At 53.7% G+C, this 25,555-nt stretch overlaps 9 protein-coding genes across 9 annotated transcripts; 3 read left to right on the forward strand and 6 right to left on the reverse strand.

Moving 5' to 3' along the window:
* Positions 1-1,477: 1,477 nt before the first annotated feature.
* On the reverse strand, positions 1,478-3,507 carry C8A04DRAFT_24128 (P-loop containing nucleoside triphosphate hydrolase protein; the record flags this gene model as incomplete). The annotated part of the gene is made up of 3 exons (XM_062778987.1): positions 1,478-1,604; positions 1,664-2,805; positions 2,875-3,507. The coding sequence occupies 3 exons, from the start codon at positions 3,505-3,507 to the stop codon at positions 1,478-1,480; spliced, it is 1,902 nt and encodes a 633-aa protein (XP_062641690.1).
* Positions 3,508-5,768: 2,261 nt separating this feature from the next.
* Positions 5,769-6,645, forward strand: C8A04DRAFT_24129 (uncharacterized protein; the record flags this gene model as incomplete). Its single annotated transcript, XM_062778988.1, has 3 exons — positions 5,769-5,815; positions 5,871-6,110; positions 6,174-6,645. The coding sequence occupies 3 exons, from the start codon at positions 5,769-5,771 to the stop codon at positions 6,643-6,645; spliced, it is 759 nt and encodes a 252-aa protein (XP_062641691.1).
* Positions 6,646-7,810: 1,165 nt separating this feature from the next.
* C8A04DRAFT_24130 (uncharacterized protein) lies at positions 7,811-9,307 on the reverse strand (the record flags this gene model as incomplete). Its single annotated transcript, XM_062778989.1, has 3 exons — positions 7,811-7,872; positions 8,029-8,252; positions 8,460-9,307. The coding sequence occupies 3 exons, from the start codon at positions 9,305-9,307 to the stop codon at positions 7,811-7,813; spliced, it is 1,134 nt and encodes a 377-aa protein (XP_062641692.1).
* A 1,674-nt stretch (positions 9,308-10,981) lies between these two features.
* On the forward strand, positions 10,982-11,571 carry C8A04DRAFT_24131 (Cyanovirin-N; the record flags this gene model as incomplete). Its single annotated transcript, XM_062778990.1, has 3 exons — positions 10,982-11,205; positions 11,288-11,436; positions 11,507-11,571. The coding sequence occupies 3 exons, from the start codon at positions 10,982-10,984 to the stop codon at positions 11,569-11,571; spliced, it is 438 nt and encodes a 145-aa protein (XP_062641693.1).
* An 885-nt stretch (positions 11,572-12,456) lies between these two features.
* Positions 12,457-13,565, reverse strand: C8A04DRAFT_24132 (uncharacterized protein; the record flags this gene model as incomplete). The annotated part of the gene is made up of 4 exons (XM_062778991.1): positions 12,457-12,769; positions 12,833-13,233; positions 13,329-13,467; positions 13,525-13,565. The coding sequence occupies 4 exons, from the start codon at positions 13,563-13,565 to the stop codon at positions 12,457-12,459; spliced, it is 894 nt and encodes a 297-aa protein (XP_062641694.1).
* Positions 13,566-14,385: 820 nt separating this feature from the next.
* C8A04DRAFT_33764 (Manganese/iron superoxide dismutase) lies at positions 14,386-15,187 on the reverse strand (the record flags this gene model as incomplete). The annotated part of the gene is made up of 2 exons (XM_062782591.1): positions 14,386-14,493; positions 14,549-15,187. The coding sequence occupies 2 exons, from the start codon at positions 15,185-15,187 to the stop codon at positions 14,386-14,388; spliced, it is 747 nt and encodes a 248-aa protein (XP_062641695.1).
* An 812-nt stretch (positions 15,188-15,999) lies between these two features.
* On the forward strand, positions 16,000-16,541 carry C8A04DRAFT_24134 (uncharacterized protein; the record flags this gene model as incomplete). The annotated part of the gene is made up of 2 exons (XM_062778992.1): positions 16,000-16,211; positions 16,274-16,541. 2 exons carry the CDS (start codon positions 16,000-16,002, stop codon positions 16,539-16,541), a joined length of 480 nt encoding a protein of 159 aa, XP_062641696.1.
* A 291-nt stretch (positions 16,542-16,832) lies between these two features.
* Positions 16,833-18,164, reverse strand: C8A04DRAFT_24135 (GIY-YIG nuclease family protein; the record flags this gene model as incomplete). Its single annotated transcript, XM_062778993.1, has 1 exon — positions 16,833-18,164. The coding sequence occupies one exon, from the start codon at positions 18,162-18,164 to the stop codon at positions 16,833-16,835; it is 1,332 nt and encodes a 443-aa protein (XP_062641697.1).
* Positions 18,165-20,396: 2,232 nt separating this feature from the next.
* On the reverse strand, positions 20,397-21,608 carry C8A04DRAFT_24136 (uncharacterized protein; the record flags this gene model as incomplete). The annotated part of the gene is made up of 2 exons (XM_062778994.1): positions 20,397-20,904; positions 20,977-21,608. The coding sequence occupies 2 exons, from the start codon at positions 21,606-21,608 to the stop codon at positions 20,397-20,399; spliced, it is 1,140 nt and encodes a 379-aa protein (XP_062641698.1).
* Between the last annotated feature and the right edge of the window lie 3,947 nt (positions 21,609-25,555).

A 25,555-nucleotide genomic window follows, 5' to 3' on the forward strand; every position in this document is an offset into this window, starting at 1 on the left:
TGATGGAAGTGTGCGATGGTGGTGGGGATGGTGATGATGCGAGGAAGAGAGAGCGATAGGGATGGCGGTGGTGGTTGGGAATCCATGAACCAGGCCGGATCGCTCTCCTCGTTTTGGCCACATCTGCCTTCACTACGTTGGTGTGTGCCGCGCAGAGTCTTCCCCCAAAATGCCCCTTTGACAGCCGCTTCTTTCGCACCTCTCGCGAAGGTGATCCATCCAGCGGTCCACCCGGCCGACCGATTGAGCAAAGTAGGTGCTGCTCCACAAGAGGTGCGTTACGCGCTAGGATCACGCCTGTACGATGTTAGTGCGTGCGATCCCACCTCTTCATCCATTTGAGATTCAAGTTGGCGCAGCCGACCCTCAACCGTGGTGAAGGAAACTTTGAATTGTCTGGCTCGAGTAAAACTCATCTAGGCCACGTTAAAAAATAAGTAGCTTCCTCACTTTTGTAACTTTCTGAGCTATTTTCTCCCATAAAACAACCTCATCGAACCCATCTGGATGCTTCCAAGTTGTTAACATGCTATATTCACACCTCCCCTGCAGACACAAACAACAATCAATCTCAGCCCCCGGCCAATTACCCGCCGGGACTGCGCGGTGGTGCGTGCATCCAAGCCACAGATGGGTTTCCATCCCAGTGTCCACGGAGCCCTGGATTCTCCCTTCCACAGTTTCGGGCCTCGAACCAACCAGCACCTGCAGAAGCGGCCCCAAAAACTCTCGACTTGGCGTCCAAGTCGCGCATGAGGTTGAAACGCGCATGTATGAGCTGGTGGCTGGCTGAGGGCGGACATCCTTGAGCCTAAACTGGGGCCATGGCGAGGGTTTTCTGCCCGCATTTTTATTCGGCTTCGCCCACATGATGATAAATTACCGTTCACCTTGTTTTTTTGGACTGCTTGCAGAGCGCAAATGGCGCTTAATGCGGATGCAAAGCGAGTTGTGGAAACAGGATGCAGGTTTTGGGAATGGCCTCGGGAGGCCCACATTTGGCCTGCACCAAACGAACAATCCGAACCTCCCGTAGTCTATCATCAATCAATAGTCCGCAACCCGGCCACAGACAAAACTGATGACCAACCTTGGCAGGGCCAGCAGATCGCGAGCCTTACATCTAGCTTCCCCATTATATCTCAATCTCTAGTCCACAAGAGGTATCAGGGGTGAATAACACATGGACATGGGTAAAAGAAGACATTTAAGACCAAAGTTGTTGACAGTCTATACCATTCCACCAGCCTCAATGGTAGTTCGCAGAGTCGATCACCGCTCAACTCATCCAACCTTCTTTTTCCGACCCGATCCCCGCCGGTGCCCCCCTCGTGTGGATTATCTCAGCCCCCCTTCGGCGAGAGCTTTTCTCCGCCAGGCCGGCCCGCAGCACGCCGCGTGTGAGGCGGACTGTCTCAGGGGCGTTGACACCTGATTTGCTCTCCTGTTTCATGAATGCAAGCCGTCCTTAAGCATTTCAAACGGCACCAGCAGAAATCATCTTCTTCCGCAGGTAGTTCTTGTATTCAGAAATAGTACCATCCCACTGCTTGATGGTCCTGTTCTCACATACGAGAATCTGCTTGGCAATCTTGTCCAACAGCCTAAAAGACACTATCAGAATGATGCTACGAATATGATTAGGGGGCTGCAGAATACTTACCTGAAGTCGTGGCTGACGACGACAACGCCGCCGCTGAAGGCGTTGATAGCATCTGCCAAACTGTCGATGGTAGGGATATCCAACCCGTTGGTCGGCTCGTCGAGAAGTAGCATGTTGGGGCCGTCAATGGCAAGGAGGGCGAACACAATACGACTCTTCTGGCCGTCAGAAAGGGTGCCGATCAAAGAAGTCTGGGCCTCTCCAGTTAAGCCGTAACGGCCGAGTTGTTGGCGCCAGTACTGGTAGTCTTGCGACTTGTCCTTGTACTTGTCACGCACAAAGTCAAGGGCAGACTTGGTGAGATCTAGCTGCTCCGCGGAATGCTGCGAGTACAAACCGAGCTTCAAGTGGGTATGCCGTGTCACGGAACCGGCCGTGGGCGAGAGCTTACCCGTCATGAGGCGCAAGAGCGTGGACTTGCCAACACCATTCGGGCCAACAAGAGCGGTACGCGAGTCCATGTCGAAACCAAGGTCGATGTTGCGGTACAGGTCATCCTTGGGGTCACCCGAGTAGGAGAAAGTCACCGCGTCGAACGACAGAACCGGGGGTGGAAGCTTCTCAACGTCGGCGAACCGGAAGGTGAAAACTCGGTCCTGGACAACGGGCTCGATGAAGCCGTCGGCCTCCATCTTGTCCAGAATCTTCTGGCGGGACTTCGCCTGACGCACTAAGTTGGCGTAGGTACCGGCGCTGGCGATGAACTTCTTGATATGAGTAATTTCGTCCTGTTGCTTCTGGTAGGCTTTCATCTGATTCGTCTCCTGCTCGGTCCTGGTCTTGACGTAACTGTCATAGTTACCGCCATAGTAGATGAGCTTCTTTGCCCTCATGTCGATCATGCTGGTGCATACACCATTCAAGAAATCCATCGAGTGAGAAACAAGAACGAGTGTCCGGTCCCATTTCTTGAGGTACTCCTCCAGCCACACACAGGCTTCCAGATCCAAATGGGCGGTAGGGTCATCAAGGAGCAGCAAAGTCGGCTTGACGAAAAGGGCCTTGCCGAGGGCGACGCGCATTCTCCAACCACCTGACATATCCTTGGTCTTCTTATGGATTGTGGTCTTGTTGAAACCTAGACCTGTCAAGATCAATGATGCACGAGTCGCGAAGGTCGAAGGGTCCATCGCCTCCATATGCTATAAGCTGAATTAACACTAATGGACCGCGCAGCAAACCGGGCGGCATATAGCATGTTTTGTGCATACCTCGTAAAGATCCATCAGGATAGGAGACTCGGGGCCTTCCTCCTCGAGCAACTTCTCGGCCAACTTGTCGAGACGCTCCATTTCGTTTTCGGCCTCCTTCACAACCCACTCCAAAGCACCCAGCTCGCTCGGAGGGGCACCTTCGTTGAGAAGATAGATGTCGACATGCTCGGGGATGGGGTATTCGCGGGCAGCGATAGCCTTCAGGATGGTACTCTTGCCGCAACCGTTTTCGCCCAACAAGCCGTAACGGCGACCCAAAGTAAGTTCGAGGGTGGAATCGGTGATGAGAACCCGTCCGTGGAACACCAAACTCGTACTGGTGATCTTGACGTCCTTACTGGCCGCGGTCGACGCCAACACACCGGTAGTAACACGATCCGAAAGACCGTGCTTGTCCATCTGCTCCGCCAGACGTTTCACTTCATCCATTTTGTCAGCCGAGGTAGCGGGTTCATCTGACTCGATCGGGTTTCCGTGGGCGTCGAGCTCCGGCTCATCGCCGTTTACCGAGCCGGTGGTGCTGGCATTTTTGGAGTTCGCTTTCGACCGCGAGGCAACCGTCTTTTTATCCTTCGCCCCGCCGGCGGCGCGCTTCGCGAGGCGCTTCTCCTTAGATGCAGAAGGCGGCATTATGGATGCGGATAACAAAATATGCGATAGAAACTCGAGGAACCCGAAAACAGAAAAAAAGAAAGTTTTAGGGTCAACCAATCTATCGGGAATGGAAGAAACAAAATGTTTCCAGATTGTCTCTGACCAAATATGATGAAGGAGGCGAATCTGAGTCGCTGCGCCCTGTTGGTGGGTTGCTCTTAGAATCCCAAAGGTGGGGTGTTGAATTTGGTGGGGCAGGATATTCTTGAAAAATTCTGATAACCGATAGCGGCCTGATTAACTGTCAGGCACCGAGGCAGAAATCCACATCTCGCACCTCTCAAAGCCACCGACTGATGATTCTTATTCTGGAGATCGCCCTTTCTCAACGAAGAGAGGAATAACAACACTAATAGCACAGAAATCCGAGCCACCTCCGCATCGAGCCTCAAGTTCAACCATCCAACACGGATCTTTCGATATCCATCTAGTGGTGCTTCCCTCTGCTCTCACATCTTTGGCCCTAACGTTACTGCCCCTCTGCAATTTCGCTGGCGGACTCATGTGCTAAATTTTTGTGACGGTATTTTCCAATCACAGTGTTATGGTTTCGGACATTGACGGCACGAAATCATGACTTCTGTTGCTGGCGCGGGTGGCAGGATCGAGAGTATTTTCCTCCTCACACGAAAATTTGTCTTTTGCAGGATGGGATTCATCCTGCGACACCCCTCTTGAAGCCCCCGTTATTTTTTCACATCGTAGCATACCAATAGAAGGTATACCGGTTAACTTGTTTGCAGTTGGCGATCAGCCGAACACACATTACAGACAGCAATTGGGAACCGCCATGAACGCTTCAAACCTGAGATGCGCTCTGCAATGCGCGGTTAGCCATGGAACTCGGTGACACCAGCTAAAGAATTTTATGCCTGAAACCTCTTGAAATGGGACTTCCCGTAGGAAGGATGCGTCCCTTTAACTCCGTATTCACCGTGTTGGGACCGGATTGGAACACAGCCAAAGCATCAGAGCCAAATGTGCCCATCAGCACCGTGGTAATGGAATACTTCCGTGAGAATCCGGATCTTACATACAACCACACTACTATGTAGTAGGACGGGGGCGCGCGGTCGTCAGCAACTGAAACCCGCCGCCGAGCCCCGGAACCGAGCGAAGGAGCCAAGACCATGAGAGATCGGCACCGAAACTGCCCACGGCCCGGGAGGGACGTTGATATTAGCGCTTGCGGGAGCGAGTGGCCCCGCTCGACGGAACTTCCGCGCTTCCACCTCGAAATCTGACACCCATAGTAGTATCTCGCATGCGTTGTCGCCATGAAGCACGAAAGGGCCCTACGAGCGGTACCGACCAACAGGAGGCAAGAATGCGGCTCTTCCAATAACTATTCCAGTTGGTAGTATTCTGGTGGATTCCAAGACCCCTGTCGCTCTCATGGGGCGGCCAGCCGTGGGATCGGACAAAGCATCGGTAGCGTGGGACAGGGGGCTTTCCGCGGGTGCCTAAAGGCTAGTGAGCTCTTTCAGACACCAACACACAAGCGCGCGCCCACGCCCCCCTGGCTTACCCCCGACGGCCCCAGGGGGTAAGGGGGTTAACTTGGTAATGTCCGCCTTCTTTAAGTACCCACGAACCGCGAAACACGACCTTGCTCAGACTCCAAGCCCTTCCCAGGTCATATCTCCCACGCCCAGACCGTGTCGGGCACTTCTGGGCTTCAAGTCCCATCCTCGGAGTGGCATGGACGTATGTGGTCTTCCAACCAGTTGAGACTCCCAGTCCACGGGAGAACAGCGTCCTTTCCCAGCGAATCCACCTACCTATCGAGCAGCTCCATCCATCGACCAACGACAGCGGTGGAACGCACAAAAGCTGCTGGTGAGGCGGCTTAACCGGCCGCCGTCCTCTGGAACACTCGACTCGACTCTCAGTTCTCGGAAATCGACATGCTACGCACCAGCGTCGAGGGAAGAGTCGTGCTAGTCCCCCCAGCTCCATCATAGGCCATCGACCACGCCTTTCAATGTGGAAGATCAACCTCCCGAAACAGCCGTCCCGGCCACCACCTTCTTGCGATCCCATCGTCGAAGCTTGGCTCGATTCGCTCCCAGCCCCTGCAGCAAAACCCTCATGTAAAGAACTCCGTCAATGGCGCCTCACCAATTACCTCGGGATCGGTCGGAGCGTATTCGTGGTGTGTGTCATCCTCCGAGGTGTCTCACTGGCAATTGCCCTGTCAGTCACAGGCATTATCGCATCCATTGCCGCTGGGAGACATGGCCCGTTTATGGTCTTCCAACGCCTCGTCCCAATTCTCGTCGTGGTTCGTTGCCCCCGATTCCTCGATCAAACGGCAGTTTAGACCACTAACATTACAGTTGGCAGTGCCCTGTTGTCGCCCTGTGGAACACGGCTGAGCTAGTTGCCGCGAGCTTCAGCCGACATGGCGGAATCCATCCCAACATACACGTCGTGATTGACGGTATTCTGTTCCTGGCGGTGGCCACAGCCGCCGGTACGCTTCTAGTCGACGTCATCTGCGGCCTCACCGACTATGGACCCCGCTTCACCACGGCGGGACAGGAGATCACCAGTGTCTGTCTCCTGGTTGTCATGATGTATGCTGAAATGCCACCCAATACAATCACACCAGTTATAGATGTGCTAACCCAAGACAACAGGGTGATCCACTCATTTCTCCTGTTCTTCTTCGTATGCAACTATGTCGAACAACTGCGAACAAAGTCAACGAAACCAGCAGCTAGCCAGTTTCCCGTCCCTCAATATGCCCCTGGCGCTGCTCCGTGGTCTTCACCCCTATCTGCTACAACAACTCTCCATCGAGCACCTACCGGACACGAATCCACGAAGTTCGGGCCGAGTCCCATTACCATGGAACTACGGAATTCTCCCTCTGCTCTGCGTCGCGAACCACCCGCCTTTGGACTATCCGTGCAGCCACAGCCAGCTCCAGCGGTAGCACTCTCCGCCGTCATCGAAAGTTCGGTTATTGCACAAGCAATGTCTGGAGTTTGGGATGCCGAAACGGGGTCTGGTCAACAGGTGGGACTAGCGCCACCGGCGTATGAGGGCCCCCTGGGGAGTACAGCCGCAGATCGAAGCTCCTCGTTTGACGGTGGGCGGTATGCGTAAGGGCGGGGAAGGGAGGAGTCGTCGAAGTGGGTTGGGTAGAGACACGGAAGCTGTGGCAACACACCCCCCAACTCACGCCTGCATGATTGGGGGCAAAAGAGCCACCCGGTCTGCGATGGCCGTGGCCATCGTCTCGGCGCTTACCATACGCCGGCGTGCACTGGGCCATGAAACGCATAATGTCTTAATGAGCGGCTTGGGGTTTCAACGGCTCAGAGTACCCTAATGAATTCAATTTGCCTTAATTTCATAATAACCTCCCCTGAAGCTCTCATCAATGGCACAAAAGCAACCGTGAGCTTCGCTGGGGCTCCATCACAAGATGCACAGCAGGGCGGGTCATCGGAAAGCTTCCCATGCTCGGCATCGATGGTCTGTCAATAATGCTTGTGACAAATCAACCTCATCCGCAGAGCGAGAACCTGAAGCTCGATCGTTTGGTGGTGGGCAAAATGGCTTGACTTCTTTGAGTGGAGTGGACCATGGCCAATCTCAAGCCTAAGAATTCGGGTGCCTAAACTTGGCCCCCAGCCGCTCTCTCGGATTGTGCTCGCTCCACAACATCCACGAACCCGACCGGAACAACGCTGCGCTGCAGAAGCCGAGATTGGCTCGTCATTGGGTAAGTCGTACAAGAAAAGCTGAATCGCGAATGTGCGTGCCATCGATCCTGGTTTAATAGGGGTTAATTATCTAGGTTTGGCAGTCAGTCGTTGAGAACCTGGAGCCGTCAAGCAAGGAGTCAGGTAATTTGTCTCAAATGACACTTGGATCGCCTGGTTTTAGGGCGTCTTGCTCCAGGCGGTCCGGCCCGACGGTGGTTGATTGACAGAAGGGAAGATCTGGGAGGGGATCGCCCATCTGTGGTGTTATTTTAGCAGCTGGCTGGTTTAGGAAAATCAATAACAGATTGGGGGACCCCTGTGAGCGTTGTCTACCGGTGTGCCCACGCCAGCGGGATGATAGAATGAAACCCTGGTTCCCGATCTTTCAACAATGTTGGGTTTTATTTTCCGACGGATGCCTAAAGGTATTTCCGTGAACAACGAACCTCATCTCGTTCAGCGGCATCTTAACTCGCTCCCCGGCCTAGCCAGACACCCGAGAAGGGCTGGGCGGTTGTTCTAGGCGGGCCGCCGGTAGGTTGACCGGTCGTGGCCGCCCATCAGAGGCCAGCAATGTCCTCGACCCAGCTCCTGACCTTCTCCGCGACCGACTCACTATGGTCTGCATGAATTTATGCACCGTCAGCAACATACTCAGCCAAGCACGCGATACGACATGGCAAAACCGCCATCTACAACGCTTTCAGAGAAAGACAAGCGTACGAGCGAGCGAACAGCCCGAGTGCCCGACAGACGACGAAACGGATAATCCACTTACGAATGCAAAAGGCGTGTGGCACACCACCTTCATCGATGACGACCCGTGTCCTGCCCTTCTCGTGCTGGCGTCTCCGCTCGATAAACTCGTCCCGGCACTCATCAGCGACCCAGTGGTCTTTTGTCCCAAAGTAGAAATAAAACTTGGCTGGGCTTTCCCCCTGCTCAGGCCCCGCTCCAGGTTGCTTGCCTTCGGCCTCTTGGATCTCCCACATTTCTTCTGCCCTGAGGTACTCAAACGTGTCAACGATTCATCATCCTCATATTGCAAGGTGTGATTCACGAGGGAGCAAAGAAAAAGAGCACAAGCCAAAAAAGGCTATAGACATAACGGTGGAAGTTACGAGTAGCAAGGACAAGACGAGAAGAGGGACAAAACGACGCGAGAAAGAGGGGAGAGAGAAACAGGACATCAGAGCACGGATTACTCACCACGTCTCCTCTCCAATAACCTTCATCTCATCTTTGCCCAAATGAAGTGCCTGCCACACTCCATCCCGCCCATTCAAAAACCCCAGCGTAGCGTCCGCTGCGTGCTCGGGGAACCCCAACACCCGCCGCACCACACCGCTTACGGCCCATCCCGGTAACACATCCAACGCATACCGTGCGAGGTGATGTGCCGTCCGGTCAAGCACGCCGATGGTCCGCAGCAGGTCCAGTTTGCGCCCACTGGGCGAACGGGCGATGTGGTAAACGGTTGGAAAGAGGAGGATGCCGGATGTCAAAGAGATTTGTGATAACGGCGCCAAGGTAGGGTTGGGTATCTCGGAGCTGCGGGTGGTCTGCTTGTCTTGAAGATGCCGGTGGAAGGTCTCCAGGGCAATGTAGGCCCCAACCGAGTGGCCGATGAGTATGACGTGATCGAATACACGGCCATTGGCAAGCGTGCTAGTTGCGACCTTCCGGACGTTTTCACAAACGCCGTTGATCTGGTCGTCGAGATTGAAAGGCTCAGTTTTCTTGGCGTCTCCTGAGGCATTGGCTGCCGAGGTTGAAGTCCCGAAGAGAGGCTGGTGGTCGCGGTCATCAAAGCCGAGCAGGTTGCGACCATAGATATGAAAAGAATGACGGCTGCCTTGGGTGGACTCCGTCTCATTGAGGAGTTGTCGGAGTGTGGTCATGAATGGGACATAGTAGCCAACGAGTCCCGGGTTGCCGGGGATCAAGTAAATCAGGTATTGGCGACGGTTCGCGTCGTCTTTGTGAGGAGATGGATACTGTAAGAACGGCACCTGGTCGTGTACGACCGCTGTCGGCCGTGGTGCCGTATCTTCCATAATTTTGGCTTTCTCAATTGTTGCTGTGAATGGGTTGTCCGTCAACAACCACTCACCGCATGTGACAGTGAGATCAAGCGCGCCGGAAAACTGGGCGACCAATGACGGCTGGCCGGGCTCGCAAACCGATAAATTTAAGTGGGGTGGCACCTGCCAACGGCCCGTTTCCTTACTTGGAAGTATGTTGATTCTGGGAGAAGCCCCCCTTCATGTGCAAATTAGAGAGCCAGACACCGTTAGAGTCCAGGGTTTAGTGTCCTTTGGTTCAAATCTTGCGGCCATCGTGTTGGGAATAGCTACCCAGAGATGCTGGCTGGCACAACCATACCACCCACGACATTTTCTCTCATATTCGTCCCGAATGTTGTGATAATTCCCAGTCCCACAAGGGGTGAGTTTTCGTGAAGGGCTCCTCTAGCTGTTCGTTTTCTTCGCCCTCAGTTGTGCCGACTGGGCGAGATAGATTCATGTTGTGACTTGGATCTTCCCGCCTTGCGATGCTCTCAAAGAGTACGGTGTCCGGTAACAAACTACCATTCGAATTATCTTCGTCCTAATTCAACCGGCGTTAGAGGTTACCTTCGGGTGCTACCCCTCCGCCTTCTTCTATAGTCGGGGCGTTGCTTGGGAACCCTCGAGTACCGCAGACGCTGCAAGAGACCGGTTGGAGATGGGAAATCAAGCAAGCACCAAGTCATACACTAATTGGTGTTTCTGTAGGATTTGCTTAGCTCCTTGGCAAACGATAACCCGGCACGATGTGAAGGGCAATAGCCGCCAATGGTTGAGTGGATCTGCTTGGAGGTTGCTAGGCAGTCAGCTCGGCCCAATCTTTAGAACGGTCCAACGGGGCCGTCCCGGCCGTGCTTTAACACAAGCTCCCCTATGTTAGATGATTACTTAATGAGTAAGTGGTTTGTATACAATTACAACCATTAACGTAACCCTGGGACGACCTCAGTTTCCCTGATGCTTGAAACTGCTTTTTCTCACCTTGACACCTCTCCCGACCCGGGGTAATCCTCTCACCACCCACGGGTTTATCTTTTCGCTTCAACAATTGGATATTTGACGAAGGGACCTCTAATCAACCAGCCTTTCATGTATGAACCCCATTTGTTTGGGTCTAAATATCGCCAACCAATCGCTTTGAGCCACGGAAAGTTTCGCACCAACCACGACGGCCCGTAACATAGATTTACCCGGAAATAGTTGATTAAATTTCTGAGATAGTCGATACACGCGAGGTCTATTATTAGATGGCAATATCGAAGTTCTTGGCCACTCCTGGCCCGATTCCAGAACCATGGGATCCTTCTGTTAAGGGCAATCAGCCAATATCACACCTAGAGGCTATCCGGGAAACCGGAACCTGATGCGCGCGCCAGACACCAGTCTACATATTATGACATCTCAAGTGACACGTTTAATATCCGCGGTGTTGATTTCCCAGCACAATATTGCAACCCTACTCCCGCTTCTGGAGTCTGGATCACAGATGCATTTACAGCCACATGGGCCAGACCCGATCGCAGCGCCGGGTTCCTGGGCTGACCCCTTCCCTTGCCTGTTCTTCCCGTCCTTAAAGGCCTCAAGGTTCCACGGGCGAGCCAAAGCCGGGTTTGATCAACAGCCCTTGCTTTGATCGACGCAATACCTTCGACCATTCGAACAATGAAGCTGACTGTTTCTGCTTTGGCTCTTAGCCTTGGGGCTTCTGGGGTTCTTGCCTCCAACTTTGTGGCTTCTTGCAAGGAGAGTACCATCAAAGTCTCGGGCAGAACTCTGACCGCCAGCTGCAAGAACATCTTCGGTAACTACAAGTGTTCCCACCTCAACTTGAACACCTGCTTGAAGAACCGATACGGCAGCCTCCAGGCTGACCCAGATGGAACGGGGTACGTCTTCCTCTAATTAACCAAAATCTCCCTTTCTGGCATGCGAGCCACTACTGATGCCACGATCATTCGGGATTCATAGTCCGCACTTGGATCAATGCATCAACTGCACCAACGAGGAGCCTGACACTGGTGTGATTGTTGATGGTGGTCCGTCGCTACTGTACTGCCAATGCGACCCGGGTACCGGGGCTGCCCAAGCCAACTGGCCGACAGCCATCTTTGACCTGAGTGAGTATCCCTTCAACCCGACGACTCCATCAGAGAACATCCGAGAAATTCTGACGCATTTTTATCTCAGACACCATTGTGGATAACCAGAACGGCATTTTGCATTGCTACGATGTTAAGGGTACGGTCTGCTGAGTCAAAGGAGGGTGGATTGGGTTAAGACAGTCGTTCACTACTCCAAGAAAACCAAAAATCCACGGAATATGAAGATGCGCCTCCTATGTTGAAAGCTAATTACTCATTTCTCAAACTGTGATATATTCACTCCACTTGAACAGACAATATTTCGAAAGATGCGGCTGTCGCGATTTGGGGTGGCTTGCAATTTTAGTCATTGCTAGGTGTGAGTGGCTAAAGAGAGAAAAAAAGAGAAACAGCAAAGAAAAAGAGAAACAGCAAAGAAAAAGAGAAACAGCAAAGAAAAAGAGAAACAGGAAAACAAAAAAGAGAAACAAGTAAAGTGAAAAATGAAAAAGGCGCAAAAAGCTCGCTGCCAAGGCCGTATCCCCATCCAAAGGGATAGACGTTGGTAGGTACGAAAATTTTCCGGTGAGGATTTTACTTCGCTGAACTGGGGATCGAATCCGGAGCCATTTCGATTTATGACGAGGGCGAGGTGCCCCTCCCAATGCCGCTGCGCCAAACATCGCTGTTTGGCGTATTGGGAGGAGCGGGTGACAGTGCGAGCGAGGAGGGGGGTTATATGGCATGGTGCAGGAAGGAGTCCCGTTTAGGTTCTAATTGACTGGGAGGATACCTCAGGCATTTATTGCTTCCAAAGTACCTGCATTGCAGCTCTAGAAGGCCTGGATTTCTTCCATCTCTCAAATAATCTTCGGTTATGGGGTGGTATTGATATCAAGTACAGATACGAAGTAGAACATACTTCCCTGGCCAAATTCCCACAACACCACAACCCTCTTCCTCTCAGCATTAGTACCTAGCCTGACCCACGGCGACATCGTTACTTCCTTTATTAATGCCTTTGTGCCAAATCACGCACCGTTTCCACATCCAGTCCTAATCTTCACCATATCCTCCGTCTGTAACACTTGTCCTTCTGAGCGTCTTAGTCTCCGTCGCGAATGTACTCGGCCCAATACTAGTGGTTGCCTTGCTGCTCACTTGAACCGGATCTCCGGATACGGCATCGCTCACTTCAGTTGCGGAAGAAGGGAAGACGGGAAGAAAGGTGTAACTTCCATAGCCGTAGCCGTCTCCGCTTCCCCCGTCACTACTGCTTGCGGTGGACGTGCTTATGAAAATAGGGTCGTTGGAGGCGATGGTGCGGACGGTGGTTGTCATATTGTTTGGAGAGAGTAAGGGAACTGAGCTTGAGGGGACTGTGATGTTAGTCGTGACCGGCCGGACGAACGGGGTACGGGGGCTGACTTACTGAGGAGGGTGGTCTGGTACGTCATAGTAGATTGATACGACGCCAGGGCCGTATGAGCTACAGTAGAGTTGGCCCCAGTGCCAAGACTGGGCCTGGATACTGGGGTTCCCGCCGTGGTAGATGTGACGATCGTAGAAGATGTCACGGTGCGGGTGAGGTGTATGGTCGGATGTTGCTGAGTGGCCGTGACACGCGTCGAGTTTCCCCAGAGGACCGAAGAGGTACCGATGGGCTCCGCGCTCTCGATGGCTGTGCCGACTGTACCGATAACGGTTGGATACGAGACCGGCGTGGTATGATTCCAACCAAGAGACGTAGAGAAGTTGCGGGGAGGAGTAATACCAGTGGGCCAGCTCTGTGTGCAAGGGGGACTTGGACCGGTAGTGCTGTTGGTCCATGGACTGCGAGTATTGTGAGTGCTCATGGGAAGCCCGGACACGCTGGAAGCATTGGAGGTGCAACTTGTGTAAACTGTGACTGTGATTGGCACATAAACCACGCCGCAAGCGTTGCCATCGCCGGTTGGGCTAGCTAGGTGCGTGGCCGTGACGGTTACGGTCACGTCAGGTGGAAGGGCCGGATGACTTCCATACATGTCGTTGCGGTGGAAGAGGTGCTGAGCCGGCACTAAGCTGCTAATTACATTGTTAATAAAACGGCCGTGGTAAATATGAACCGGCTTTAACGCATACCTTCCACTCAACAGAGGCAAATACCGCAACCTGCGAACCATGGTGACGGAAAAGTTTATAAAGAAAACCAGCAAGAGCAAAACTATGAAGCCCTGACCGTCGACCCTCGAGCAAACCGCCGACCGAGCATGATGGCGACATGAAGAACTCGATCGTGCCCTTTTATCTCTCGTTTACATTTTCCAGGTCTAGAATGGCCGAGTGTGTTTTGTTTGTGTTCGCCACCCCTGATTGTTTGGGTGAATTAGCGTCGTCCGTATGGAATCTCCCATTGAACTATTCCGTTGCGTGTCCGGCCTTGAGTTCTCATGATTCGAGCCGGGGGTGTGGAAAATAGATTACTAGGAGAGAACAAATAGCGAGAAGAGTCGTATCCGCAGGCCTGGCCAATTTCAGGAGGAAGCTACCCGAGGTCTGGGACTTTACAACCGTGCTCATCTGCTCCAGCAATGTTGTTTGGCGTCTGTTTAGGTGTTCAACATCATTTCCGCCATCGCGAAGCGAGTCGTTCTGTCTCTGAAAGGTTGCGTCTTTTGCGCGGTCAAGTTTCCTGGGTAGTTAATTCCGGTCTTGTGGCGAATGAGACGCAGGTTCCCGAGTCTTGTCCGTTTGAGTACCACAGGCATCACGTTGTGCGCAAACCGCACAACTGATGCTAATAATTGTCCGACAGGGCAAGCCGATGATCCCATCAATGCTTGCGCAACCCGAACTGTGATGGTTCTGTACCTGATGCGAAGTACTTGTGCCCTGTATCACACAAATTTACTAACGAGACACCACAAAGCTGCAAACGAATGGGACGGTCCGTTCAAAGGAATGCATATGGAAAAAAAGCTAGCTCATTAGCATGAGGCAACCTCAGAGTTCGGTCTTCTCCTCCGATCTCCCAGCAAACCGCTCCTCCGCCGTCTTCCAGTTGATGACGTTCCAAATATTCTCAACGTAGGCGGCTTTGCCGTTCAAGTACTAGAACCATCCGTCAGCACGAGTTAAATCAACACCCCGGAAAAGGCAAACCAACCTGAAGATAATACGCATGCTCCCACATATCCACCCCCAACACAGGCACCTGTCCGCCCACCACAGGATCCTGGTCCTTCGTCGTCACAATCCGCAACCTCCCGCCCTCACCCGTCTCTTTCACCAACCACCCCCATCCACTTCCCTGAATCCCCAACAGCGCAGCTCCAAACGCCTTCTTAAACTCCGCCAACCCGCCCCATACCTTCCCAATCTCGGCTACCAACTCCGGCGCTGCCTGAGCCGGGTCGGCCGTCTCAGCGGTCCCCGCAGGAGCCAGGTTGCGCCAGAAAAGCGAGTGGTTGATATGCCCCCCGCCGTGGAAGCGGATGGCCTGCTGCAGGGAGATTTGGGCAGCTACATCCCCCTCAGCGAGCGCGGTTGCGTGAGACACAAGGGCGGCGTTGAGATTGGTCACGTAGGCTTGGTGGTGGCGGGCGTGATGGAGTTCCATTATTTGTGCGGATATGTGTGGCTCGAGCGCATCGTAGGCGTAGGGGAGAGAGGGGAGGGTGTAAGTAGTGAGGCCCATTTTGGTGAGTGTTTCGGTGATGTTGAGGTTGGAGAGTGATGCAGAGGAGGAAGAGGGCAGTGGTGACTGCAGGGAGAGGTACTGCAGGAGGTTGTTAAAGTTGACCATGTTTGGCTTTTTGCACTTCCGGGCTTGTTTCTTGTCCTTCAAGGTACTCGGCTGTACCAAGTCCGGGTCTCCCCGCTTAGGTTTGTCAGACAGACAGATAGACAGATCTTGCCTTGGCACTTGCTTCGCTCCGCGCGCTACGAGTCGAGACGAGACAGTCTCAAAAACCTGCTCATCAAGGTGCGCACGTAGAGAGATTGAGCAGGTTGTCTGGGTCGTGTGGTGTACCTGAGTGGAGAAAGAGGATCGCGTTAGGTGCGGCTTGGGGAACGAGATGGTGTTCCTCAGAGGTTGCCACGCGTCTGACAGGCCGTTGAGGTTCCCACTCGTTTCCCGCGCAAACGTGCTCAATCGGCCGTAGTGTGGCCCGTGCTCAAACGGGTGCCAAGAGCTTGAAACACGGAAGCGGCATGTTCTGGCATCGTTTGCAGCGTGTGATTGGTTGATCTGGGTGCTCCTGTCTGAAGATCCGGGCGACTGGAGTGGGTCTGGATGCTCCTCTGGAACGGGACGACAGTTGCAGATCAGGGCACCTTGAAAGCCACCTTGATGGCCGCTTGGAACCTAAGTACTTTGTAAAACATGCTCAAAGTGGTCGAAAGAGATCCGGGGAGAACCTTGTGTGAGATGCCAGTATTCTCGAGCATGTGCATAGGTCAATAAATGAAGTAGATTTTCGCTCTTGTCGTTCCCAAATCCGGGCTGTAACTCTCCAGCTTTGCAAGCGTTCACCCCGAAAATACCCTCCACATCGGACTACAGAATTCGCGAAACGATTTCAACAAATAACACAAAATTCCATAATTACAGATATGTGTGGGCCCGAAACCCCATCTTCAACGCCGCGCATCGGCGCCCGCGTCAACCTCTTTTCTCCCGGCGGCAGTCTCGGCAACCTGCTCTTCCACAACCCCTGCTCGCCGTCCAGCTTACACGCCACACACGTCCGTTTTGTGCCAAACAGCAACTCCAGTGCTTCGCCGGCCACCACAGCCCCGGATGAAAACGTGTTGTTGTCAATTCAGTAAGCACAAAGGATCCTTCGTTATCTCGAGGTACCACCCCGCTGACAAACTGGCCTTGTAGCACAACAGGCGACCTGACAAAGCCGCTTGCCGACGCCGGCCTGATGCAGGAATTTACCGTGCACAGTGGATTACTCGCCGTCTCTGGCCCTGAACGCCGCCAAAACGCCGGAGGCGAAGGAGTCGAGATCCCACTGGGGATGGCGCTCTCCTTGGAAGTGGGGAACGATGGCATTATCGGGCGACGAGTGTCCATGAGGAGAGGCTGCGGAGAATTGTTGGCAGATGGGATTGTGGGGTTCAACTTCTCGCCAGCGGTTACGGCGTAAAAGTCTGTCGTTTGTCAAGGCAAGAAGCCTTTTGCATGGTTGGCGTTTGGCTGTTACGGTTATTGGATGCATGGACGGGCGTTCGCTACACCTCCCTACTGGAAGGTAACATTCACAGCTCAAGGTATACCTTATCATCCTAGGTTAGAGAATCGGCATAATATTGTTATTATCTTCGTTATATGATGCTTATGTAATAGCCCAAAATGCAATGCAAAAACGCTAGCGCAATGCTGAAAATGCGAACCGAACTTAAATAAACTCTCCACAACCATACCCTGCTCTTCCTCATCACAGCAACCCCTCATTCCAATCCGACCACCTCCGGACCACCTCATCCACCTCCGTCACCGCATCTCTGGATGCCTCCACCTCAAACCATTCACGATGCTCCCGCCCACATGCTTCACACTTGTCCCGGTCCGTCACACGCAAACCCCGGCCCTGCAGCTCAATGTGGACGAGCCGCTCGACCTTGTGGCTGTGCGGCACCTTGCGCGATGTCGTGTCGGCGGGACTACTCGACGGGATGTACGGGTAGTATCGGATCAGCGATATGTTGTATCCGCACTGGCGCTGCCACTCGTTGAGGCGGCGCTGGACGTTGGTAGCGCGGCCAATCTTGAGGAGGATGGTCTTTTTCTTCTTGGGCTTGGACTTGCGCGTCTTGGCTTGGCCCTTGACACCTCTGCTACGGCTGCCGCCCTCGTCCGCCGCATCATCTTCCGAGCTATCGTCGTCATCGATGATGGAGCGGGCAAAGGAGTCGATGACATCGCTGGGCCGGCGGGCGCGGTTGTCCGGGGTGGACGGCGGAGCGAGTAGCGAGCGAGCGGCTTCGACGGGCGGTGTAGCAGGTTCGGACTCGGGGGTCAGCCAAAAGATGTAAATGTAGCCGGCCTCGTCCTGTTGCGACACGGGCTTCGCAAGTTCGGCGAGGAGTAAGGACGCTGTTTGGGGGTCGCAATCGGGTCGGATGAGGTGCATGTATTGCGCCATCTGGGAAGCTTCGGAGCCATGGCGTGAGCCACGGCCGGAATGGCCGGTGGATCCGGGCACCAGATGTTGCCCTGAGGGCTTCTTTCCACTCAGTCTTGCTGGTGTTGACACCGAGGTTTGCTGGAGAGGATGGGGTTTCGGGCGCGGGGGCGGCTCGATATCTTCGACGGGGATACGGAAGCAGAAACAGAATGTGGTCTCCTTCTGCTTCGCATGATTCGGGCGCGACTGGTGTGGTTGGTACTGATGGTGCTGCCCACTGACGCTCGGGCGTCCGTTTCCTTTCGATGGCCTCGCGGACTGGGTCTTGATAAGACCCAGCCGATCTGCTAGTGTATCGATGCTACTTCGCTCCTCAAGAATCGGCTTGTGGGACATCCTAGGTCCCGGGCTCGATTTGGCTGAGGCGCTCGCCTGGTCCTTGTGTTGCCAGCAATACGAGTTCTCGTCGGCCGGGTTGTCGGTGCGGATGGGCTTCAAGCGACTGAGTGGCCCGGCCTCTTCGGCCGTGATCGGGCGCCGGCATGGCCGGCCGTTGGAGGTGACTCCTCTACATGTCGTCGCAGGATTTTTTGAGTCGGCGCGGCCGAGTCTCGACTCGGGAGTATTTGCGTAGATGGGCATCGCCGTCGGACAACTGCTTGGCTAAGGTAGAGAGGTTGTTGGATGGCAACGATTCAATGGAGCCGGAAATGTCAACCTGGACTAGGTTTAAAAGCGAGAAGGGAAAGGCGGAACCCGGTTCTCTGGCATGAGAGCGCGGGCGCGTGGCAGGACGACCAGCAACAACGGTGGGCCGCCATCATGGGCTGCCTGGTTTCGAGTCTGGATGACTCGGCCACGATTCCTAGGTGTTGGCCGGGGTTGTACTGGAACATCGTGGCTGAATGTGGGCCTGTGGGGTGCTCAGCCACGAATTTTCCTGCCTCTTGGTAGGCGTCAGCCACAGGTCCCTTGATTTTCACAATCCCCTGATTCCCCACTGCATCTATCCGATCTCCAGAAAAGGGGTCGCCTCACCGGGTCACCGTGAACACGTTGGCCGTTGAGTGTTGTTCAGTTCCTCGCCCTACACACGTGTGCCGTGTGCTGTCGGTTTTGCCTTGTTTCAATCGCTGCTGCCCGATTGCAAACCACACGTGCCGCGCTGCCGCGATGGGCCATTGGGAGCTGCAGTCGCACTCCCAGTTGGCGCACGGTGTCCAATCGAAGATCCGGGCTGGCAGGGCGAACCGGACCGCAACCGAATATCCGGGCGCATTTCGTGCCTGACTTGTACGTCCCGAACCCATCCATCCAGGAATACCCGGCAACGACTCGGGGACCGACTCGTTTTTCCGTTTGATGTACTTTTGGGCTCGGGCCTAATCGAAACTCACCTTTGCCTTGACCCATTCCAGGTCCAGGGCGAAGCTGTCCGCCAGCTTCCCTCGGTCAGCGTACCACTCACTGTCTCTCCCTACTAGCCGCTGGACAAAATGTACATGCCACGAAGATCCCGTCCCCTCGAACTTGGCACGGTGACCCCCCTGTCCGCCGGGGGGTTGGCTCACATTAGAGCAAGTGTACACTTTGTCTCGTAGGCAAGCAATGGAGCTCAAGAGTCACATTTGAGGCGTTAGACGTGTCGTGCCATATTGGCCCCCTATGTCTCATTCGCGAAGCTATTGATGCCTTTACCCTTCAGCTTTTGGGCAGCTCTTGAACGTCCGAGATTCCTAACCCATGGCTACTGGGGGTTCAATATATACTGAGCATCGCCAAAGGTCCTCCCCAACGATTGTAGGGGGTTGTCTGGTTTGTACCGCCAGGTATCAACTTGAAGTTGACAAACTGATGAAACGGGGAATATGGGCTCTCCAACCCCGCATATCCAACATCTCGTGCTGTGTAACTGGTGTTAGCCCCCCCGTAACGCCACCAATAAAAACGTCGAAGGTTCACCAAATCACATTGCAGAGTATGAACTTGCTAGAGGTTGAGCATTCTAGTGGGGGATGTATGTTCCGTTGGCTGATTCGCTGAAGCCCTCTAGGAACGTTCCTGTCACCCACTCCATTACTGTAGGCCCATGGCCACTCGGAATGCCGCAATGGCCGTATCGTCCGACTCCAACATCGTCCTCGGCTTCACGCAGAGAGAGAGAGAGAGAGCGTGTAGCTTAGTGCGGCAAACCTGCTTGATAGACAAAACACTCCACGTGAATGGCTCCACGGCCGTGTCGAGTTGACTGGAAGTTGATGTGGAGCTCAAGATCACATTTTCTAGCCAGCTTCCCACCAGCCTTAATAGCGGTAGCGTGGGGAAGATGGCGACATGTGTTTACTTTGTTTGATGGCATGTTGCTTGGGGGCATTATGCGGGCTTGTGGGTGCGGGGTATTGGGTATGCCGCCTGCATCAAACGGGCTGGGGCAAGTCTCTTGCTTTAATTAGGTTGCGAAGGGGACTTGGTCGCAATAAACCGAAACGATGGTGTTTTATACGGGAAGTTGAAGAGGGTTCGTGTATTCTATAGCACATGATCATATCGTCTTGTATCAAAGCGGCGAAACAAGCTCTAAAGAAAAACAGGGAAGTTGATAAACGTCATCTTGCGAAAAGGGGTATCCGCATCAAGCTCAACAGGGGAACGAAATAATCACCAAGGAAAGAAAGGACAAAGAAATCGCATTCATCAAATCCAGCCATATGCTTGTCCCACAAGGCAGCGTGCGGGGAACAAAAGGGGAGAAAAGTAAAAGGAAAGAAAAGAAAAAGGAGAGAAAAAATGAAAGGACAGAACATAAAAGGAGGGGAAAGTAAGGGGTGGGAGGAAGAAAAGGAGAGAATCCACCTCCTTCCTGCCTTTCGCTTACTACACAACCTCATCATCAGCTGAGCTGGAAACAGTCCTCGCCTTCCTGTCCTTTTTCCCAATGACCTCCACCGGAGTGGGATCATTCGAGCCCGTGGCGAAGGTTGTGATACCATGGGACGGCGCATCAAGTGGATCCTCCGCATCGTCTCTGTACGGATCGCGCTCATGATGGTCGTCATCGGCAAGCAAGCGTGAGTATTCACCGTTGCGGCTGGTCCACTTCGGGAATCCCCATTCACGCGGGCCTTTAAACCCTGAGAAGTTCGGCAGGGTGAAGGAGGGCAACGACGGCGCAGACATCGATGGGACCGTCACCTGAGGCAACGAGACTTTCGGACGGGAAACAGTTTCGTACCAGGGGATGGGCGGCAGTGAGTCGGGACGCAGCCGGTTGCCACAATGGGGGCAGTCAGCGGGAAGGGCACGCCACGCGGTGTACTCGACTAAGCCTGGGATGGCAAGGCCAGCAACAAATTCGCGTACGGCTAAGAACAAGTGGATCAAGCTACCAGCCTGTTAGCAAAACCCTTGTAAAAAAGGGAAGAAGAAAAAAAACAACGAGAAAAATGAGACTCACAAGTTTACCAAAAGGGGGATGGTACTGTAAGCCGCCAGCATGGCCAACTTGGGTCTCCTATCGCCCCCATTCCCAGTGCGAATCCATGTGAAGACCAAAACAACCATCAAGCTCGCCGCCAAAATGACATCGACGACAAACACCACAATGCGATGCGTCAACACCGTTCCCCGACGCCTCTCAGTGACCCGATAGTCGGTACCGCCCTCATAATAACCCTCGTCCTCCTCCGGTCTGATCCCAAGCACCCTGCCACCAGCCTGCACTTCTTCTTCATCACTATCTGGCAACCCGGTATTCCCAGCCAAGCTCTCCGTCTCCCCTTCCTCTGCGTCCTCCTCTCTCACCTCCTCTCCTCGGGTCCGACTCCACACCCCACTCGTGCTCGTTGCCTTCCGCTTCGCTCGCCCCTTCTTCCTGCCCCCTCCTCGTGAAAGTAGGATCAGGAACAGGGAGACGACAGCAGAAAAGAAGAGCGGGATGAGACCCACGGCGGGGACGACATTGTTGGAGAGAGCGCCGTGGGTGATACAGAGCGGGAGTGCGGGGATGAAGGAGAGGATCGCAGCGGTGCGGAGGAGGGGGCTGGGCAAGGTAGTAGGGGTGATGGGTTTGTTGTTAGATGGAGGCATGGTGGGTGTTTTGTTAAGGGCGAGGGTTGAGGGGTAGTCTTAGGGTTAACGGCGAGCGTGGGCAGGTAGTGGTCGATGATGCGGAGTAACGCTCGTGGCGGAGAAATGGCGGTGGAGACTCAATCTCGTGATGATGAACGGTAACTCCGGGATAATAACAATGATAAAACTGAATATTCACGCTCGGCTAGCCCGCCAGCTTCGCGTCTTGAGTGAGATGAACGACCTGAGACTCAGTACCTTTGTTGTGGAGTGCTCAAACGAGTCTCTACTTATGGAGTAACCTGGCTGGTGGGACGCGTGGACGTTGTTTGGATAGTGGGGTTGATAACAGTGTGAGCCAATCAGAGCGAATGTCCCCGTTTCTCCGCCCCCAGCCCCCACTTAGCTTGTACCCCACCAGTACTTGCCTTTCTGAGCGATGGGCCGTGTAAGAGCACAGTCTGTTTATCACTTCGACGAACCTAAGACGTCTCCCAAAGGTTACACGGAAGGAACACACAAGTACCCTCTTCTTTCCTAACTTCCTATGGAATCCCGATTTTGCCGCGCGAAGGAGTCCTAGCCCCATGTTTAACAGGCTGAGTTGAAAGAATTACGCGGACGTCGGTGGGGGGAGGGGCGCCAGAATACGCAAGCGTTTGGGAAACACGCACCACGGCCGGTGCCTGTTCACGCAAGGGGTGCATTTGTGCCGTTCTGTTGGATGTTTAATAACTCCGAGGGCGTCGGTACGGTGAAGGATTTAACTTCGGGTACCCTGCCGGTCCGGAGAATGGAATGCTCAACGGGAGCTGAGGCGCGGGTGGCGCCAGTCTTGCCTCGGATTTTGCGGGTTGTGCACTATCTTGGAACAGCGAGGGTTGGTGCATTCTTGGACTGGCCCAGATTTGCAGAGAGCAGCGAAATTCCGTAGGGTTGAGCTTCCGGACTTCTTGCAAACAGCGTGAAGCGGGATGGCGCTCCTTTCGATTAGGAATAAGCATCCCTTCAGCGACAAAGTTGAGAAGAGGGCATCGAGTTACTTTGGCCAGTTTGGCTGAGATGAAAGACCGCGTCCGTCCAGGGGAGGCCAGTTGGCTGAATCGAAGTTGGGAGGCCATAGCCGTATTCTAGGACAATGACACCCAGGGCCCAGATATCGATGCCTGTATCATAAAGTTTTTGAGCGAATACTTCGGGAGCGACGTACGGAAATGAGCCGATGAAAGTTTGGCGGTACGCTTGGCTGATCTTGGAGATGCCAAAATCGGCGATTTTGATGCGCAAGTTGGGTGCCGAGACTGCACCAAGATGTTGCCTGGCTTGAGGTCGCGGTGAAAGACTGGGTATTCGAGCCCATGAAGGTAATCTAATGCCGAGAGACATTGCGTCAACACCGCGAACGTCTCCGTAACGCTTAGGGGATCTTTAGAGTGCTGCTTGCTGAGAGATCCGAGAGGAACGTATTCCATGACCAAAAGGGGTTCTGGCTCAATTTTTGAGGCCTCTCGGAAAATCTCAACGACATTCTCCTGTTCTCCAAATCAGCACCGAGGATAACTGGTTCACACTGGTTCCAACATCAGGAAAGCGGCGGAAGATAATAAAACAAGACGGCTCCTTACGTAACTCAGTGAAGCCAAGATTCTGATCTCGTTGATCAGATCATGCTGATGGCGCTTTTCGTGCGCACGCTTTTCCGCGTAGTATTGCTCTGTACTAGCGTCCCAAACTGAGTGCACCTTACCGAAGCATCCCTCGCCGACATCTTCAGAAGGAAGTAGAATGGCGTCCCTCCTCAGCGTCGACGTCTCTGCGAACACACCGGCCGAACTTGACCCGGCCATGACACTCCAACCACCTATTCCCAGCTGGCTAGCAACCAATCTGTCTGTGCTGGTCTCACGTCCTGACAGAAAGAGGTCAACATTGGTCTTGTACTCCGGGGAATAGATGTCGTGCTTGGCCACGATGATCCGAAACTGGAGCTCCTTGTGTAACGAGATGACTATCGACGGGTTTCCTTCGGGGAACCCGGCACCAGAGAGAATCCACGTAAACTTGCAACGCCGTTTATCGTAGCCTTTCCCATTGTAAGTGACCATTGTTCCCCGCGGAAACCTCGACTTATTCTTGCTCCTTCTTTGTCCCTCCTCATCCTGAAGGTCTCGTAGAACGAGTTGTCCAGACTCGTTAAACGTGATGGCGCAATGGATCCCAGCGATGCCCTCCAGAGACTCTTTCCGGGGGAGAACGATGTCGCAGTCATCCTTGCTGGTTCCAAAGACGATACTCTTCCCGTTCTTTCGTTTGCTGTCAAAACCAAGACGAAGGCATGGGCTGTAATCGAACTCCTGGGAATCACCATTTCCGTCTTCACCCACCGACCGTTCACTGTCAGGGACACTCGAGTTGCCGCTTTCCCCGTCAATTCTGGGGCTTCGTGGCTCCGAAGAATCTTGGCTTCGATCCTCACGCTTGGCTTCGATGCGCATTGATAGATGCGAGTCTATCACTGCTCGTGCGTGCCCCAGAGAGTCCCCAGCGGGAAAGAGTCGAGCAATGAGCCGCGGGTCCTGCCCCGCCATCATGATTTCCACACGTCAACGTATCGGATTAGGGGGGTCTAGCTAGCACGAGATCGCCTCCGGTAAGTTGTGGCTTTCCCAGCTCGTTTTCGACAAACTGGGCCTTCCTACTAGCGTGTGTGAGCTAAGAACGATCTTGTTAATGCCAGCGGAAGTCACCCACTCGAGATATTTGGGAATAGAGTTGGAAAGCCGGAGAGTTTGGTGAGCAGCCCTCCACGCTCAGCAAAAAGAAAAAAGGAAGCAAGGTATTTGGCGTGACAGATGTAATGTGTACAAGAGGGTGATACAGGAAATCTCAAGTAACGAAATGTCAGTATAAGATTGTGGGTGTCCTTGAGAATCTTGGTGTTCCCAATGACAGTCATGTCATCGAGGTAGCTCCCAAGACCGAGAGCAATACTCGCTTTATCCACACACTTACACCCCATTTGCAAAGCCTGTCTCTTCATCATTGTACAGGAACAGGTCGTTGGGTAGGTAGGTAAAAACCTGCAGAAACGCCCAACCCGGAAATTCCCGCTGTCGAGAGACCCAACCTGAAGGCAGAATGAAGGCAGAATGAACTAGCTGCACAAGAAGCCCATTCATGGCTCATGCCGGGCGTCTCTTGCACAAGAAACAGGGCGGATGACTTGGCCAGTAAGGGTCGATACCGACGGCCTGCGCCCAGATAGGTACGTTAACCGCGATGCAACTAATGCGGGGGCGCGGGGTAAAGCTGTAACTTTTTCAGGAACCGGAAATGCGTTGGCAGGCTGGCATCAAGATCAGGTTGGTGGTGTTCGTTGGCGTTTGGCGATGGAAATGGGGCGCGGCGACTTCTTCGGGCGAGGCTCTGCTCCATGTCCAGCATTCACATTGTCTCTCACCTGGAAGCGGTGGCAGTCACCGAGTGCCAGATCAGTCTTATCCCCCGTACACGAGATGGAGGGAAAACAACGAGCCTTCAACAGGTTGAGGTGAGGTTATTAAATTGCTCAATCGCTCGAAGGGTATCTACGTGCCGTTTTCTTCCTCTCTGTACACGATTCTCTAGTTTTCTTGTATTCTCAAGAACGGATCTTGAAGATCGCAGACTGCCTGTTCGAGTGGTTGATGCCGAGTTCCGCCGAGTTCCACCAAGGTCAACAAAGACAACCTCTGACTTTGCAGGCCGAACCCACACTCAGGCCCCAAAAGTTTAAAACTCCAGAAACCAAAACCAAGAGTTGTAGGGTCGCGGTGAAGACCTTGGGAAGATTATGCTCCAACTTGCAAGGGGGGAAAGCTAATGTGCAGGGGGGGGGGGCTAATGGGACTCCTCAGATAGTACGTTGACAGACTGTAACTCAGGTACTTCGTGCTGGGTACTATTACAATGGGAGTCTTCGTCCA

This window comes from Dichotomopilus funicola (assembly GCF_033296635.1).
Source record: "Dichotomopilus funicola strain CBS 141.50 unplaced genomic scaffold C8A04scaffold_1, whole genome shotgun sequence".
Classification (NCBI taxonomy): Eukaryota; Fungi; Ascomycota; class Sordariomycetes; order Sordariales; family Chaetomiaceae; genus Dichotomopilus; species Dichotomopilus funicola.